The 17,396-nt window shown below is 43.1% G+C and overlaps 1 protein-coding gene across 4 annotated transcripts in view; it reads right to left on the bottom strand.

Annotated features, from left to right (window-relative positions):
- The window catches only part of HYDIN (HYDIN axonemal central pair apparatus protein), a 338,461-nt gene that overhangs the window by 18,428 nt on the left and 302,637 nt on the right, over positions 1-17,396 (bottom strand). For all 4 annotated transcript variants that reach the window (XM_070500558.1, XM_044761259.2, XM_070500554.1 and 1 more), the window contains 8 exons: positions 16,875-17,096; positions 11,589-11,758; positions 10,348-10,546; positions 8,063-8,221; positions 5,097-5,374; positions 3,645-3,864; positions 1,550-1,762; positions 530-693 (listed from right to left, as the gene is read on the bottom strand). In XM_070500558.1, coding sequence (XP_070356659.1) covers positions 530-693; positions 1,550-1,762; positions 3,645-3,864; positions 5,097-5,374; positions 8,063-8,221; positions 10,348-10,546; positions 11,589-11,758; positions 16,875-17,096 — 1,625 coding nt within the window. The remainder of the gene's footprint in view (positions 1-529; positions 694-1,549; positions 1,763-3,644; positions 3,865-5,096; positions 5,375-8,062; positions 8,222-10,347; positions 10,547-11,588; positions 11,759-16,874; positions 17,097-17,396) is intronic.

Genomic DNA, 17,396 nt, shown 5'->3' with positions numbered 1-17,396 from the left:
ACTTAGGTCTGGGCCTTTATTCACTATGCCAAGCAAGGAGCTTTCACTAAGTTATACCTCTTCTCCCAGCCTTTGGCTCTTTCTCTGTAAAAGGAGGGGGCAAGACGGGTTGTCCTCAAGTTCCTCTAGTCCTTACATTCTACTTTACTCCCACTGCAAATGCAAGATACAGGGGCGTCCTTCTCTGGCCAGTAGCTTAGGTGATAAGACAGAGCACTCAATAATAACAACCATGACGATAGTTTTGATTATAGGAATAACAGCTAATATTGATTGAGTACTTATTTTGTGCCAGGCACTGTTCTAGGAGATTTACAAGTAATCAGCCATTCATAGATAGCTCTCAACAGGAGAATCTTTCTGGAGTCTTAGAGTTCAGGCAATGCATGACCACATCAAGGAACTTCGTCTCTCAGTATTTTAGCCCCCCAGTGTCCTCTAGAGACCCTGACCAGGGGAAGGGTCAGACTAGACAATGGAAGTCTTCCCTCTGTCTCCCCCACCCTGACCCCTTGCCCCACTCACTCACCTCTGGGGCTTGTTCAGCCAGTTGGTGATTGGCAGGAGCTCAGTGTAGGGCGTCTTACAGGGCACTTCACGGAAAATATTGGCCACGGCTTTGGGGAGCTCAGAAGTCCCATGCAGGGCATATAGCCAGCCAGTGCCATCTGGGAGGGGGAAGAAGAGGGTGCCCTAAGGAGAAGAAGAAATATGGTCAGAATGACACAGAGGGTCGTTTTTTTAGGTACCTCTCAGGAGTGACACAGAATTAACAGAGGCTTTGCAAATAAGTGTAACACTTTAGGAAAGCAGCTTGGTAATACGTTTCAAGAGTCATAAAAATGTTCATATGTATTTGAACCAAGAATCCCACTCCAGGGAACTTACTGAAGAAAAATCCCTCCAGAGGAAAAAAGTTTCATATATACATACACGTACATATTAGAACCATTGATGAAAATTTGGAGATAAACATTCAACAACTGGGGAGTGTGAAATAAATTATGGAACTCTCATTCAATGAAATATTAGGCAATCCTTAAAAATCATTATCACGAAGACCACATAATTAAACAGAAAAAAGCTCAGGATATAACGTAAAGTGAAAATAAACAGGATGCAAAATTGGGTATGTTATGATGGCAGCTATGGCTGTATGTGAATAAGGATTGGTGGTGAAGAGAGAAGAAAACTTTGTTTTTCTTTAGGGTGGAAGATTGTGGCTTCTTTTCTTTTTTGATTTGTATTACAGTAACTATATATTTGTACAATTAAGCTAAATATTAATTGCTTGATGCTCAGTCCAGGACTCCATTTCAGAACTGAGCCCCCGGTTCCAAGAGATCCGCCTATACATGAAACATACGGACAAAAAGGCAAGCTTTGGGCTTGATAACTGGCAGGCTTCTCCATTGTTCCACATGATTTAGGGGGTCCCCTCTTGCTCTAACATTCTCTAAGCTCCCAAACTCTGTCTCCTAACCTTGCTCACACAAGCCCTCCCTCCAACCATGCCAGGAAACTTTTTGGGGGTGGGAGCTCAGCCTACCTGATGCTTGCGGTTCTCCAAGTTCATGGTGCGGGGCTTGTAGGTAATCTCATAGGGCTTGTTTTGCTGATGGGGCTCCAGCGTGATGAACTCAGGCCCCTCCCAGTGCTCGCCCTCAAAGACGGGGTGCAGATTCCAGGTCTGGTTGGTGCGGTTCGAAAGCAGGATGGTCTGCGTGTGCTTGGAGCGCACCTGGCAGGTGAAATTCACCACCTGGAAGAAAATGGGCACCTCACGCAGGCAGTGGACTTTACAGATCTGAAGTTCAACGGAAAGGTTCGTGCTGGAGATACATATTTGGGAATTGTCAGTATAGTAATGTTTTCTTAAAGGCCAAGAAACTGGATGAGATCATCAAGAAGTAAGTGCACTTAGAGAAAAGAAGGAATTTAAGGACTAATTCCCGAGGCACACTCCAAAGTTAAGAAGAATCAGAAAAGGATGAGAAAGAGCAGCTGATGAAATAGGAGGAAAACTGGGAGTGGTGGTATCCTGGAAGCCATGTGAAGGACGTGCTTGAAGGAGGAGTGACTTGTTCAGGGTGTTAAGTGCTATCGGCAGGTCAAGTAAGATGAAGGGTGAGAACTGGCCATTGAATTTAGCAATGTGGACAGCGTGGTATGGATGTAAAGAGAGTCAAATAGATCAATGAACAAGGATAGAGTTCAGCGATAGACCCACGCATACACGATCAATTGGTTTTTTGACCAAGGTGCAAACGCAATTTAGTGGAGAAAGGATAATTTTTTCAACAAATGGTGCTGGAACAACTGGACATCCATACACACACACACAAAAATAAATTTTGATCCATATCTTGCACTACATGTGAAAATTAACTCTAAATAGATTGAAGATATAAATGTAAAACTTGTGTCTTAAATACATAAAGAGCTCTCAAAAGTCAGTAATAAGAAAACAAACAACCCAATTAAACAGACACTTCAACAAAGAAGATATCTAGATGGCAGACGAGTACTTGAAAAGAGGCTCAGGATCATTAGTCATTAGGGGAATGCAAATTGAAAACCACAGTGAGATACCACTACATATCTATTAGAATGTCTAAAATTAAAAAAGCTGACCATATCAAGTGTCAGCAAGGATGTGACACAAGTGGAAATGTCAGACATTGCTGGTGGGAATGTGACATGAGACAACCACTTTGGAAAACAGTTTGGTAGGTTCTTAAAAGGGTAAACATATACCTACTCCATGACCCAGCCATTCCACTCCTAGGTATCTACCCAAGAAAACGAAAGCATATGTTCTTGCCAAGACTTGTCCATACATGTTCATAGCATACTGCATGACTCCATTTACATACATTCTTTTTTTTTTTTAAAGATTGGCACCTGAGCTAACATCCATTGCCAATCTTTTTTTTTCCTTCTTCTTCTTATCCCCAGAGCCTCCCAGTCCATAGTTGTATATTGTAGTTGTGAGTGCCTCTGGTTGTGCTATGTGGGGCGCCACCTCAGCATGGCCTAATGAGTGGTGCTATGTCCACGCCCAGCATCTGAACTCGCAAAACCCTGGGCTGCTGAGGTGGAGCGTGTGGACTTAACCACTCGGCCACAGGGCCGACACCCATAACATTCTTGAAATAACAAAATTACAGAGATGGAGATGATGTGTCATTTTTACCGTAAGCAATGTTGCCAGGATCACAGTTGAGAATGCGCTGTTAGGTTTCTAGGAACAGGGCTAGCAGAGGGTTAACCCAAGGCCATTACTATGTTTTCAACGATAGAGAGGGACAAAGGTATTCATGCTTTACTCACGGAGCTTATAAAAGAATTTGATCTAGCCAGAGACGTCAATTAAAGCTATCTTGAGAATATAATGCTTGAGTTGAGAGCTGAAGAATGAATAGGAATTAACTAAACGAAGTGGGGAAAATGAAGACTCCAGCAGTGGGAATAGCACAGGCAAAGGCCCTGTGGTGGGAAAGAGCAGGTCTGAATGTTTGATGTGGGAACTGAGGACTGTTTAAACAGAGCCAATTGTTTCTAGAAGGCCTGGCTGAGTTCACTTGTGGTGCTTGCTGGGCCCACTCTGGCCCCTGGCCCGTCCCTGGGCAGCATCTACTGACCTCTTTTATTGCAGGTGGTCCCACGCAGACTCCAGAGAGGGTTAGGCTCAGAGGATTGCCTCCCTGGATGAAGCAGAGTAAGTTTTTATAGAGACTCTCCTTGCCCACCTCGGTGGGATGGTAGACCACTTCGAAAGAAACCTCCATGCCTGCAGTGATATAGCCTTCTTCTGGGCTGATGGAGAAATGAGGCTCACATTTTCCGGCATCCCATTTAAACCTTTTCCAAGACAAAAGGAGGCAAGGAAGACAGTTTACTAATATCCTGGAGGTGTCCTCAATGCTGCTGAGAACAGAGGCTTTGCCTGTACTTCTAGTTGGAGGTTCACCCCCCTGTGCACTCCCCAGGGCCCTGGAGCCTGGGAGAAGAAAGATCACCAGGCAAAGCAGAGGCAGGTGGGGACAAGAGTCAGGTCCCTCCCAGGTAAGATGACTCGGCTCCTTCTCAGAGCTGAGCAGGGAGGGAAGTGGCTGCATCTTCTCTTATGGCTGCCACAAGTGACACATTGGGGAACATGAAGTAGGCTAGGACTAGAACCCTCCAGAGACCGGGGCCTTAACCACTTCCCACACTGCCTCTCAGTCAGATCCAGGAGGTGGAGATGATCCCTTCACTTGAGAATTGTACTGGCTCTTGGTTTTGGGATCTGACGGCCCTGTGTGGTCATCCCTTGGTGATCTGGCACTTGGTCTGGGCAGGGACAGAGGGTGGATGGTGCAGATCAGTGCTTCCAGTGCCAGGGCCACCATACTGCACCCTCAAGGTGCTGTTCTCACTGAGGTCTATGTGAAGGGTGCCCCCTGCAGGTGTGCAGTGTGCAGACTGCACAGCTATGACAGCATGCCCGAGTAATGACAGGGGTGGGCACCTGCCAGCAAGAGGGAAGAGCCTTGGATGGAGAGCTGCTGTAGATATACCTGGCTTCTAATCCCATCTTTCTCACTTCCTGGCTGACCACAGGCAAGTCACTTAATCTCTTTGGGCCTCAACTTCATCTGTGAAACAGGGACAATATAGTAGCTGCCTTAGAAGGTCCTGGGATAATGAAATGGGATATTCTATGTAAGAATGCTCAGCATTGCACCTACACACTGTAAGTTCTTGCTAAATGCATTATTTTGGAAAAGTTACTTCATTTCTTTGCACCTCAACTTTCTCATCTGTAAAATGGATCAGTCATAGTATTGGTCTCCTAGAACTGTTGTTTGGATTAAATGAGATGAGCCATGTAAAGGGCATATAGCAGGCACGGAGCAAATGGTCTCTACCATATTAATTTAGATCACATGGCAGTTGCGATCACCCTGGCGAGGTCACTGCTGTCACATCTTAAGGGAAGGGAGGGGAAACAAATAAAAAGTCTTGTAAAACAAGGTCTATTGCAAATCCAGGGCAAATCCAGGGTCAGAGAGCTGTGCTCCAGCCTCAGAGTGGGGGCGCCACTCTCTTACCTTGCACCCACATCGCCCGTGTTCAACATGAGGACGCGACGTGTAGCTCGTGTCTGATACACCACTGGTCCAAACGGAAGATGGTCTTGGTCCAGGGAGATCTCCAGGGCCTGGCAGCAGCCGCTGAGAAGGAAGAGGGGGCGCAGGAGCCCCATGCATTCCATGAACACCTCCTCGGAGAAGGGAGGGATACGCTTCTTCGGGGCAAAGATGACTTCCAACTTCCGGACTTCTTTGGGCTTCAGAGTGATGTTGTGGAATGGTATCAAGGTGACGACCTGGACAAAATGACAATGAGACTCAGCAGCTGAGGGCAAAGGGGCTTCTGAGAGAGGCCTCCATTGCTGGAGGTCTTGCTGCTGGGGCTGTAACAGCCCAGGGGTCAAATCTGACTTCTGCCCTCTATTACCAACTGTGTCATCTTTTGTAAGTTATTTGAACTTCCCATGACTTACTCTATGGTGAAGATTCGGAGCATCTGTATCAAATGTGTGGCACGTAATAGGCATTTAATAAATGTTAATTCTCTTTCCAATCCCTTGTAAATATCCCCTACTCTCTGGTGGAGGAAATAGTTAGAGGAAATAGAACACACTCAGCGCTCTGGTGTTTTCTCAAGGAGCGCTCCCTGGGCACCCGCATCACACTTTCCCTGGTTGAAATGCAGATTCCCGGGTCCTGCCCCAGGCCCACTGACTCAGCCTCCTTGGGAGAGCTCGGACCTTGCATTTTCAAAAGTGCCCTGGGTGACTCATGTATTTTAAAGTTTGAGAACCACTGTTTGAATTTATATGGTCTTCTCTTTCCCCTTTGTCCTGGTAAAAATCAAATCAAAATCAGCTTTAAGGAAACCAAGCCCTGTTTCATCCATGAGCTCCCTTTGGTGCAGAGTGCAAAGCAGTCACCACCAAGTAGACTGTGGCAGCAGGGAGTGAGCTAACAGGCTGAGAAGCTGCCGTAGGAAAGTGATTTTAGAGACTTCTCAAAACACAATGATGTTGGAAGCGAAGCCCAGGGTGATGGTGTTGGCACAGGTCACTCTGACAGCTTTGGTCTGGTTACCCAAAGAGGTAGAATTGGTACAGCCAAACTGTTAGGGGCCCCAGCCCACTGGAACTAAGGACTTTAATTTGGATTAATGAGGAAAGGGAAGCAATAAGCTTGCCTTCTTTCTCTGGGATGCAAAGTGGGCAAAGTGGGGTCCTGGGATGAGATGCCCACTGGGTCTCTGCTTTGGCCAGCCTCTCACAGCCAATTTTTCTGTCTCCTGCAATCCCCACATGGTCCACAGCGCTCCCACCACACTGACTCACATCTAGGTTTTCAAAAGAACTGACACTTTCTGGCTTATATAGCTTTGCCTGCTAGAAACACCCCTCCCCAATCTGTCTGCCTGAGAGCAACCTCTTCATCCTGGAAAACTCAGTACAGACCTCTCTCCACTGTGAGGCCTTCTGGGGCCCCCACCCCTCTGAGCAGCCGCCTCCAGATTTATACCCTGCCTCTGCACTTTCTAGGCTGTCCTGGGGTTGTTTATGTGTCTGTGACCCCAAAAGATTGTGAACTTCACCAGACCAAAGTCTAAGTTATATCCTTGCTATGGACTGAATTGTGTCCCCCAAATTCATATGTGAGTGGTATTTGGAGATGAGGCCTTGAGAGGTAATTAGATTTAGAAGATATCGTGAGAGTGGGACCCTCATGATGGCATTAGTGCCCTTATAAGAAGAGGAAGAGACACCAGAGAGCTCCATCTCGCTGTCTCTTTGCCACGTGGGGATGCAGCGAGAAGGTGGTCGTCTGCAAGCCAGGAGAAGAGTCCTCACCAGAAACCGACCATGCTGGCACCCTGATCTCAGCCTTCTAGCTTCCAGAACTGCAAGAAAATAAATGTCTATTGTTTAAGCCACCTAGTCTACGGTATGTTGTTATGGCAGCCCAATCTGACTAGGACACACCTTTATATATCCAGCACCTTGCACATATTTACTGAGTAAACATAAGAATAAATCGAATGCAGGAATGGATACGGTTCATCCTTGGGATGAAACACATTTGGTCCATTTTCAAAGGGCCGCCCAAGCTGATAGATTGTAAGATGCGTAGCAGGCAGCCAGGACTGGTAGCTTCTCTACCCAGGGAACTCGAGGACGTGGATTTGGCAAGAGCATGCTTCTTTCACACAGCTGATAGGAGTGTAAAAGGGGATGACTTTTCAGGGGGCAGATTGGTGACGTGTATTGAAACACACTCTTCCTTTTGGTCCAACAAGCCCGCTTCTAGGAATTTGTCTTAGGTAGAGAGTCATAGATGAGCACAAAGTTTTGTTTACACGGATATTACAATGTTGTTTATAACATAAAAAATTGGAAACACCTGAAATGAGCAGAAATAGAGGATTGGTCTATCTACATAATGGAGGTATAAATGAACAAATGATATTGAATGACATATTTATAATGTATTACTAGATAATAAAAGCAGGTTTCAAAACAATATGAACATTATAATTTTATTTTTATAAAAAAATTGTGTAGGAAAAACACTGGAAAGATAGGTACCAAAATGTTGAGTGATTATTTCTGGATATGAGATTACGGGTAAAATGTTTTTCTTTATGATTTTCCATATTTTTCAAATTTTCTACAATGAAGCTATATGTATCTTCATTAGAATCCAGATTACTGAATGCCATTAAGCACAGCTCTCTCTCCACTTCACTCTGTTGCCCTTTAGAGGTATGTAGCCTCTCTAAGCCAGGGTTTCCTTATATGTAAAATGAGAATAAGAAAACCTCTAACCCTATGCTGCTTTTGTGAAGATGGTCAGAGGAAGCACATGGAAAGTTCTTCGAACGGTCTGGCACGTTGAAGGTGCATGAGAATTGTGAGCTGGCAGTGTTGCTAGCATGGTCATCCGTATCACTGGGAAGCAGGAAGAGGCCACTGGGAGCCCCGAGCACCAACCTTGGGTTCCTGGAGTTCTGGAGTTGAGAACAGGACTGACTGGCTAAATGTGAGCTGGGCTTGGCTGTTGTTCATGATGGAAACTGTTTTTTTCACAACCTGTCCTGGCAAAACAGCTCCTAACTTCACAATCTTATTGGCTGGATCGAGGACTAAAATCTGTGGGACAAAAAAGAGAGCAGGAGGGAGAGTTCATTAGTCAATGAGAAAAGTAACTATGGTATGTCTCCCCTGGGGTGGCAAGGGTTGTTCTTTCTCTTCTGGTGTCCCTCATTCTTCATAGTGGATTGGCATTCACTCACCCAATAAAAATTTATGTGCATGAAATGCCCACTAAACAATTCATTGCACAATTACATAATTACAACTGGGTTAAGAGATGTGAAGGAAAACTCAGGGTACCTTGGGAGCATATTACAAGGGGCTGAGGCAGACTGGGGATTTGGGGAGGCCTCCCTGAGGAACACATGTTTACACTGAGAGCTAAAGGAAGGCTAGGAGCTAGCTGGTTTGAGTTAGGGTGGGCATGGGGCTGGAGAGTGCCCCAGAGGAGGAGATAGCCTGTGGCAAGGCCTTGGGCTGGAGGGAGTGGCCCAATCAAGGCCTGTGGCTGGGAGCCATGGGGAGCCTTGAGAAGATAAGTTTGGAGGGATGTGAGGTTTTGTTCTGGGAGAAGTGGGAAGCCAGCGAAGCACAGAGCGACCCAATCAAACCTGTGTTTTGTGAGAGTGCTCTGTCTCGCTCCTCTGTGGAGATGGACTCAGAGAGGGCAAGAAAGAAAGCCTTGAGGACTGAGAGATGATTGTGATTTGAACTAGAATGGTGGTAGTAGAGGTGGCAAAAGAAGATACCTTTCGAAGTCCTCATCTGAAGCACTGATCAAAATGTTTGCCTGGATCAGGCCCAGATCAAGCTGGGCCTTGCCCTCCAGGATGGCATTGGCCCACAGTGAGCAACACCCACCGGTCATTGTCATTTGGTCTGTCACTAAACTGCACCCCCTCCCCTGAACTATCTTTATATCCAGCCCACATATTTCCATTATGTCTAAAAAGGCAAGAGAGTCTTTAGCGCCAGCCTGTGAGCTCCTGGAGGTCAGAGAACATATTTAAATCACCTCTGGATTTCCCCAAAGTACCTAACACACAATGGGTGCTGAATGAGTGAATGAATGAAAGAATGAACAAATGAGTGAACCAATGACATCAAGAGAGACCCTGTCACTGGCTTGGGTGCAGACACAGCAGATGGCTTGGGCCTGTTACTCCTCTGGTTCGATGGGAAGGCTGCTGGGAATACCCCTACCCCATTTTCTCTTGGTTGCTGAAATGTCCCATGCATTCCTGAGAATCTTGGAAAGTCTTTAGTCTTCCAAAACCTCCTAGTAAATGCAAATACTTCCACCAGACAGACACTTTATTTTTTTTATGTTTTTATTTTTATTTTTTTAAGATTAGTAGCCATTTTTATTTCACTGCTTCCACTTTTCTATGCAAAATTAGTTTTGTGATGCAAATTAAAATCTGTCTGACTCCAAAGCCTATATTTTCCACCACCCTATTTTAATTTTTTTTAGAGGACAAGGAACTCCACCCCCACTTCCCCACAGTGTCTTAGTCTGATCTTAGAAAAAACTCCTTAAATGTACTATGTCCACGAGCACAAACAGAGGAAAAGAAGACTGAAGGTACACACTTCTACGTTCACGTCTTTTTCCCATTGGACCTGACAGACACTTTAAACGTTTACCAGACACCAGGAAGAAAGGGTTAGCAGCATGACTGGACCATTCCCTTTCTATTGGGTTAGAAGGAATGCCCTCAGTCAAATAGAACCCTGGGATCTGTGGCTGACTGGAGAATGGTAATCAATGTGGTCTTAAGGAAAGATGCTCCATAACCGAAACATATGGCTGCGTACATTGCTTAAAACAAATCTTGCCTATTAAACCTGAAAACAAAACATGCCCTAACGTGGGAGAAAAAGGACACGCTTGGGATGCTGCATCTAATAGTCTCAGACTTCATGAGAAAGAATGTTTCTCCAGCGCCTGTGATTACGCGCATCCTTTGATGCAGTAAGTTTGGTACTGAAGAAGATCTATGCTTCACTTGAGTCCGTTTTGATAATCCACCCCTCAGTGGGACTGGCTGACCTCTGAAAGAGCATCTTAGGGCCAGGAGATGTGGAGAGGAGAGGAAGGGTGTGAGCTCAGAGGGGCCAAGGTGGCTGGGCAGGGCAAGAAGGCGTGTGCCAGCCTGAGGATCTCCCCAGCTGTCTCTTACCTTCATTTCCGTGCCTTTCCCTTTGATTTCAACGACTTGTTGTGAGAGCCCATTGATTTCAAAGGGGATGAGTTCTCGATAACTGATACTTTCTCGAGGATAAAAGGTGATTGGAATCTCCAGTGTCTTTCCTGGCTTTACCACATCAACACGGAAGTTCAACTCGAGGTGGGGAGTATTGGTGTACAAACAGTCTATGCTGGAGGGAAATCAGGAGGAAAGTGTGTGAGCTCTGAGAAGGCTGACCTAGAGGGAATGATTCTGGCCCTTGTCTCCCTGGGCTGGGCACTAGTGGTTTTTTCGCTCTGCCATCCTAGAGTCAGAATTTAAGGGCCAGAAGGAACCTCAGTAACAATCCAGCCCACATTCTCCTGAGCACAGTCAAGTCACTTACCCCAAATCACACCCCGAGATCCCGGCAGAAGCAGGCCTCAAACTCGAGTTCTCATGACCCTTTGCCCACTGCTCTTTTCACTCGCTTTATCCCCTCTTGATTTGATAATGCAGCTTATGGTTTTGGACCCTCTCATTAGAAGGAAGTGCTTCCTAAAGCACTTGGGTGGCAAAGCACAGCAGAGAGGAGCACGTGCTCTGGAGATGGACAGACAGGAGTTGGGATCCAGGTTCTACCCCTAACTAGCCATGTGACCTCAGAAAAGCTGCTTAGCCCATTTGGATCACTCGTTCCTTAACTGTGAAATGGAGGTAGTGATTGCTACCTCATAAGGTTGTTGTGAGGATTAAATGAGACAGAGTGACTAAATCAGTCACATAACGGGGCCTAGAGGAAGCATTCCATAAAGGTGAGCAACTATTATTATCACTCTTTGCTCAAACAGAAGGGATCTTCAAAGATGATGTCCACCTTACTCCACCCATGGGGAGGAAGGCACCTAGACCTCTCCATTACAACCTCTCCTTGTCTGTCTTCTCTAAATTCTCTAAATTCTAAATTCCACGTCTATTACACAGGGAAAATAAATGGAAGCCCTCAAAGCTCTCATCAGGTCCTTTGCATTACCCTCCTCACTTCAAGAGGAGGATTTTTAGCAGAGTAGCTCATGGTAATCCAAGTATCAGTATTAGTGGTCGGGAAGGGAGACTCGGGATTCATGCCCACCTGTGTTTGACTCTTTCCCATAATCCTTCTTTTTCTGTCTTGGCAGGACTTCACCTGTGCGAAGGCTATAGGACTCAAAGGAGCTTCAGAATCATATGGAAGCTCTAAGAAGATTGCTTACCTCATAGACGTGTCCTCCTTGTTGGTGATGACTAGAGTTTGTTTATATGGGGGCATCCCGGCTTGGTAGATGAAGCAGGTCCCAAAGTTGTAGCTGGTGAAGGAGAAATGGATGGCCGGGCTCACGGCACAGCCTGAGATGGAGCAGGTAAATGTTGGACCATGGCTGATCTGTGGGGAGGGAATGGCAGGTGGAGCGTGATTAGGAGAAGTGGGAGGAAAGGATGAAGGAGGGAAGTAGTTGGGTGTTTTAAAAAAATACAGGTCCCAGGGCTCCATCTGCAGAGACTCTGATTCATAGGTTAGAAGTTTGTTTATTTAAGGAAAAGCAAAGTGGGATCCTCTGCTGTCAGACCCACATTGGCTCTTGCTTTGCTTCTGCAGGAACGATTCAGCTTGAAGGTGGAGGGGTGTGGCAGAGACTGTTAGTTCTACCCAACATTGCTTCCCAAGGCTTCCTTACCTGCAGGACTCAGCTAAGTGCATTGGCAACCACCAATGTGTCTAGGTGAAAATACCAGCTTTCCCATCCTTCCTTGCAGCTAAGGTGGTCATTAAACATAGTTTTGGTCATCAGGATGTAAACAGAAGAGGACAAGAAGGTGTCCCATCTCGAAACAAGAGGCTAAGCTTTGCTGGGAGTTTTTTTTTTTTTTTTTGTATTCAGGCTCTTCTCCCTTATTTCCACTCTGGAACGGGGATATAGGGCTGCAGGTAGGAGGGTCATCTTGTGACCAGGAAATGATAAGAATGAGGTCAAAGGTCAACATGCCACAGGTGAAAGAGTGGAAAGATAGAGTATAGATTATCACCTAGACTCCCAACAAGAAAATACACATACCTGTTGGTACATGGACTTAATTTGCTCTTCAAAAACTTTTTATGATATGGAATTTCATAAGCTGATAATTGATTTTAAACAACATATGCAATATTCGTTCTAAACATCATTAGAATAAACATTATAATAGTCATTGGTACAAATTTTTATGAGCAATTTTATAAATTTAAAAACATTTTATTTAAGGCTTTTAAAATCTTCACATTTTGTGAATGATTCCCTGAAAAGAATTAAAATTTATCATCTTCAACTTTTCTGCCAATTAGAGTAGGAAGATCTATGACATATGATGTTTCTTTTTGCTGTAAGAAATGAAAGTTCTGAAAAAGACAGTTCTCAAAAGGGATGGGCCCCTTCTGAGGACACACACCTGGCATTTCTCAGGGAAGATGGCTGTAACTTTGCCACTGAGTTCCAGGCTAGGAGTTTCACAGTTTTGTTTTGTTTTGTTTTTGACTGTGCTATGATTTAATTTCCATCTAAATTATGAGACGGCCAGCAACTCACTTTAGGTTCTGATTGTTTTACCCCATTTCCTCATCAATCTTCTTCTTAGGGATCTGAATAAAGACAATGTCTTTTCACTTTCTTGATTGTTTCTCTTGCTGCACAGAACCCTTTTAGTTGAGGTAGTTGCACTTGTTTATTTTTGTTTTTGTTGCCTGTGCTTTTGGTGTTGTATCTATGAAATCATTGCCAAGACCAATGCCATGAAGCCTTCCCCATGTGTTTTTTTCTAGGAGTTTTACAGTTTCAGGTCTTAGTTTGAGTCTTTAATCCATTTTGAGCTGATTTTTGTGTATGGTGTAGAAGGGTTCCATTTCATTCTTTTGCATGTGACTATCCAGTTTTCCCAACACCATTTGTTGAAGAGACTATCCTTTCCCTATTGTGTGTACTCGGCACCCTTGTCAAAGATCAGTTCTCTGTGTATGCGTGGATTTATTTCTGGGCTCTCTATTCTCTTCCATTGGTCTCTAAGTTGGCCCTTTATGCCAGTGTTAGACTATGTTGATTGCTGAGGCTTGGTAATATATTTTGACATCAGGAAGTGTGATGCCTCTAGCCTTGTTTTTCTTTCTCGGGATTTATTTAGCTATTTGTGGTCTTCTGTGGTTCCATATGAATTGTAGAATTGTTTTTTCTATATCTGTAAAAAATGCCATAGTAATTTTGATAGGGATTGCATTGAACCTATAGATGGCTTTGGATGGTATGGACATTTTAACAATACTAAGTTTTCCAATCCACAAACACAAGATGTCTTTCCACTTGTTTGTGTTTTTGATTTCTTTCATCAATGTTTTATAGTTTTCAATATACAAGTCTTTCACCTCCTTAGTTAAGTTTATTGCTATTTTATTCTTTTTTGGTGCTCTCGTAAATGGAATTGTTTTCCTAATTTCTTTTTCAGATAATTTGTTGTTAGTGTATAGAAAAGCAACTGATTTTTGCACGTTGGTTTTGTATCCTGCAACTTTACTGAATTAGTTTATTAGTTCTAACAGGTTTTTTATGGAGTTTTTAGGATTTTCTTTATATAAGATCATATTGTCTGCAAAGAGAGACAACTTTACTTTTTCCTTTCAGATTTGGATGCCTTTTATTTCTTTTTCTTGCCTAACTTCTCTGGCTAGGACTTCCAGTACCATGTTGAATAGAAGTGATGAGAGTAGTCATCCTTGCCTTGTTCCTGAACTTAAGGAAAAGCTTTCAGTTTTTCACTGTTGAATATGATGTTAGCTGTGGCTTGTCATATACGGCCTTTATTATGTTGAGGTACTTTCCTTATATTCCTAGTTTGTTGAGAGTTTTTGTCAGGAAAGGGTGCTGAATTTTGTGAAATGCTTTTTCTGCAACTATTGAGATGATCATGTAATTTTTATCCTTTATTCTGTGTGGTATATCACATTAATTGATTTTCATATGTTGAACCATCCTTGCATCCTCGGGGTAAATCCCACTTGGTTGCAGTATATGCTCCTTTTGACGTGCTGTTGGATTTGGTTTGCTAGTATTTTATTGAGAATTTTTCCATCTATATTCATCAGAGATATTGGCCTGTAGTTTCCTTTTCTTGTGGTGTCTTTGGCTTTGGTATCCAAAAGATTTGAGATCAGGATCTTGAAGAGATATCAACACTCCCATGATCGTTGTACCACTATTTACAATAGTCAAGATGTGGAAGTAACCTAAATGTTCATCAACAGATGAACAGATAAAGAAAATGTGGTATATACATAGAATGGCATATTATTCAGCCTTAAAAAAGAAAGAAATTCTGCCATATGTGACAACATAGATGAACCTTGAGGACATTATGCTGCGTGAAATAAGCCAGTCACAGAAAGATTAATACTGCATGATTCCACTTATGTGAGGTATCTAAAATAGTCAAATTCATAGAATCAAAGAGTGGAATGATGGTTTCCAGGGGCTAGGGAGAGGGCAAAGCGGGGAGTTATTAAACTAAAGTTTCAGAAAAACAAGGTGATAATCTCTGGAGAGCTGCTGTACAACATTGCACCTATAGTCAACGATGATGTATTGTACACTTATCAATTTGTTAAGAGAGTAGATCTCACGCTTGTTTTCACCACAATAAAATAACACTTAAAAACTGTAATGAAAAAATGTAAAAATGAATAATAAAACCTAGAATAGAAAATAAAACCAAAAATCAGTTCACTGTGAAAAGCACTATAACTTCAATAGCTGGGATTTTGTTTTGATTTTTTTTGGCTTGAGTTTTGTTTGTTTGTTTATTTCAACATAAGACTAAAACGTCACTATTATATATGTTCTCTCAGATCCAAACTAGTCTTAGAAAATATTCAAAAACCTTATTAATTTTATATAAACAGAGAAACAAACTATTTTCTTAAAAATTATTTTGTAAAAAATCTTTAACATATCTTCTTTAAGGAAAACATAATTATTGGTAAATAGCTTTTTCAAATTCTTATTGGTACCATATATCTAACAATTTTGGTAAAGACTGAAAGAAGTTGAATGTGGTATCATCTCTGAGAAATAAATGTGAACTTTTAAATAAATTCATCATTTAAAGAAAAAAAGATAGTGTCAGGCTGGGTATCCCAAATTTCCTTTTGTTGTTAATTTCCTATTTTGTTCCATTGTTGTTGGAGAACATACTGTGTATGATTTCAATTTCTTTTTTTAAAGATTTTATTTTTTCCTTTTTCTCCCCAACCCCCCCGGTACATAGTTGTATAGTCTTCGTTGTGGGTCCTTCTCGTTGTGGCATGTGGGACGCTGCCTCAACATGGTTTGATGAGCAGTGCCATGTCCGCACCCAGGATGCGAACCAACGAAACACTGGGCCGCCTGCAGCGGAGCGCGCGAACTTAACCACTCGGCCACGGGGCCAGCCCCTCATTTCAGTTTTTTTAAGTTTGTCAAGATTCGTTTTATGGCCTAATATATGATCTATCCGGGAGAATGTTCCATGTGCACTTGAGAAAAATGTATATTCTGTGGTTATTGGTTGAAGTATTTAGACGTCTTCTAGGTACAGTTCATTTATAGTGTTGTTGAAGTCTTCTATTTCCTTGCTGACCTTCTATTTGTTCTATTCATTATTGTAAGGGTACTGAAATCTCCAACTATGAGTGTTGAATTGTCTATTTTTCTCTTCAGTTCCGTCAGTTTTGCTTCAAGTCTTCTGGGCTCTGTTGCTATGTGCATATATGTTTATAATTGTTACGTCTCCTTGATGGATTAACTCTTTTATCATTACAAAATGTTCTTATTTGTTTCTAGTAATAATTTTTGTCTGACAGTCTATTTTTTTCTGATATTTGTGTAATGCTGGTTTTCACTTTGACTGCAGAACTATTGGTTTTCAAGGCTTCTGCAGAGCTGGGGAGAGGGGGGTGGGGACACAGCAAGTTAAAATACCACGAAGCTCACTGTTCTTACAGATATTCAGCCATTTTTTCTGGCATGAATGCTTCTAGGATTGTTGCAAGCCTTTGATTAGAGAGTTCTGAAAAAGCTGATTTTGATAGTTTTTGCCAGTGTTCTCAACGCTATGGCAGATCAGCTTTTTGGAAGTCCTTCTCCGCCATTCCTGCTGACATTGCAATTCCTTGATTTTTCATTCAATAAGTTATCTTGGAAAATGTTGTACAGATTCTTTCTCTCCCTCTCTCGACTTTCCATCTATCTCCCTTATTTATTTTAATGGTGTCACGGTATTCCAGTGCATGGGTGGTCAAGTGCTTTTCAATTGACACTTACTCACGAGGCACCTCAACCATGGATGAGGACTTTATATTAGAGATTTTAGGACTATATCCAACACAACCACTCTCCAGGAGCTTCTGGCAGGGTGCAAAAGATAAGGAAGACAGAGGACAATTAATGTCTCAGGATAGAATGCTGTGAGTGCTTTTAGTGTCGAACAACGTTAAATGGTCTCACCTTGATTCTGAGTTCCAGGCCCTTCAAGACACACTTCTTAAATGGTTGGAAAGACAAGGAGGCATGTGCACTCTGCCCCACATCCACAGTGCCATCAGTGGGTGAAAATTCCAAGTACTGTAGCAGGGCTTTGGGGCCGGACAGCTCTGCCTGGAAGCTGAAGTTGAACTTCCCAGTGTTGATAAAATTGAATTCACACTGGACACATTCATTCAACTGTACCTGAGAGATAGAGAACATTGGTATGTTCAGTGATTGCAAACCACAGTTCCCTTCTCTGGGGTCAGGATATGTAACACGTTGGGGGAAAAATATCCTTTGGGAAACAGGGATGGCAGATGATGTTAGTGAGTTGAGTATCATTAGCTTAATGTGGTCAGATATTCCAGCAAGAGCTACTAAGTGTTGGGGGTCCCTCACATGTGAAGAGTAAGATGGCAATTTAATTTTTAGACCTCTCTTAGCAGCCAAACATCCTTCCTGTGTGTTTAATATAAGCATTCTCCCCCTTCCCTACCATCT

This window comes from Equus asinus, chromosome 28 (assembly GCF_041296235.1).
Source record: "Equus asinus isolate D_3611 breed Donkey chromosome 28, EquAss-T2T_v2, whole genome shotgun sequence".
Lineage (NCBI taxonomy): Eukaryota > Metazoa > Chordata > Mammalia > Perissodactyla > Equidae > Equus > Equus asinus.
This window is presented reverse-complemented; position numbering and strand designations above follow the sequence as displayed.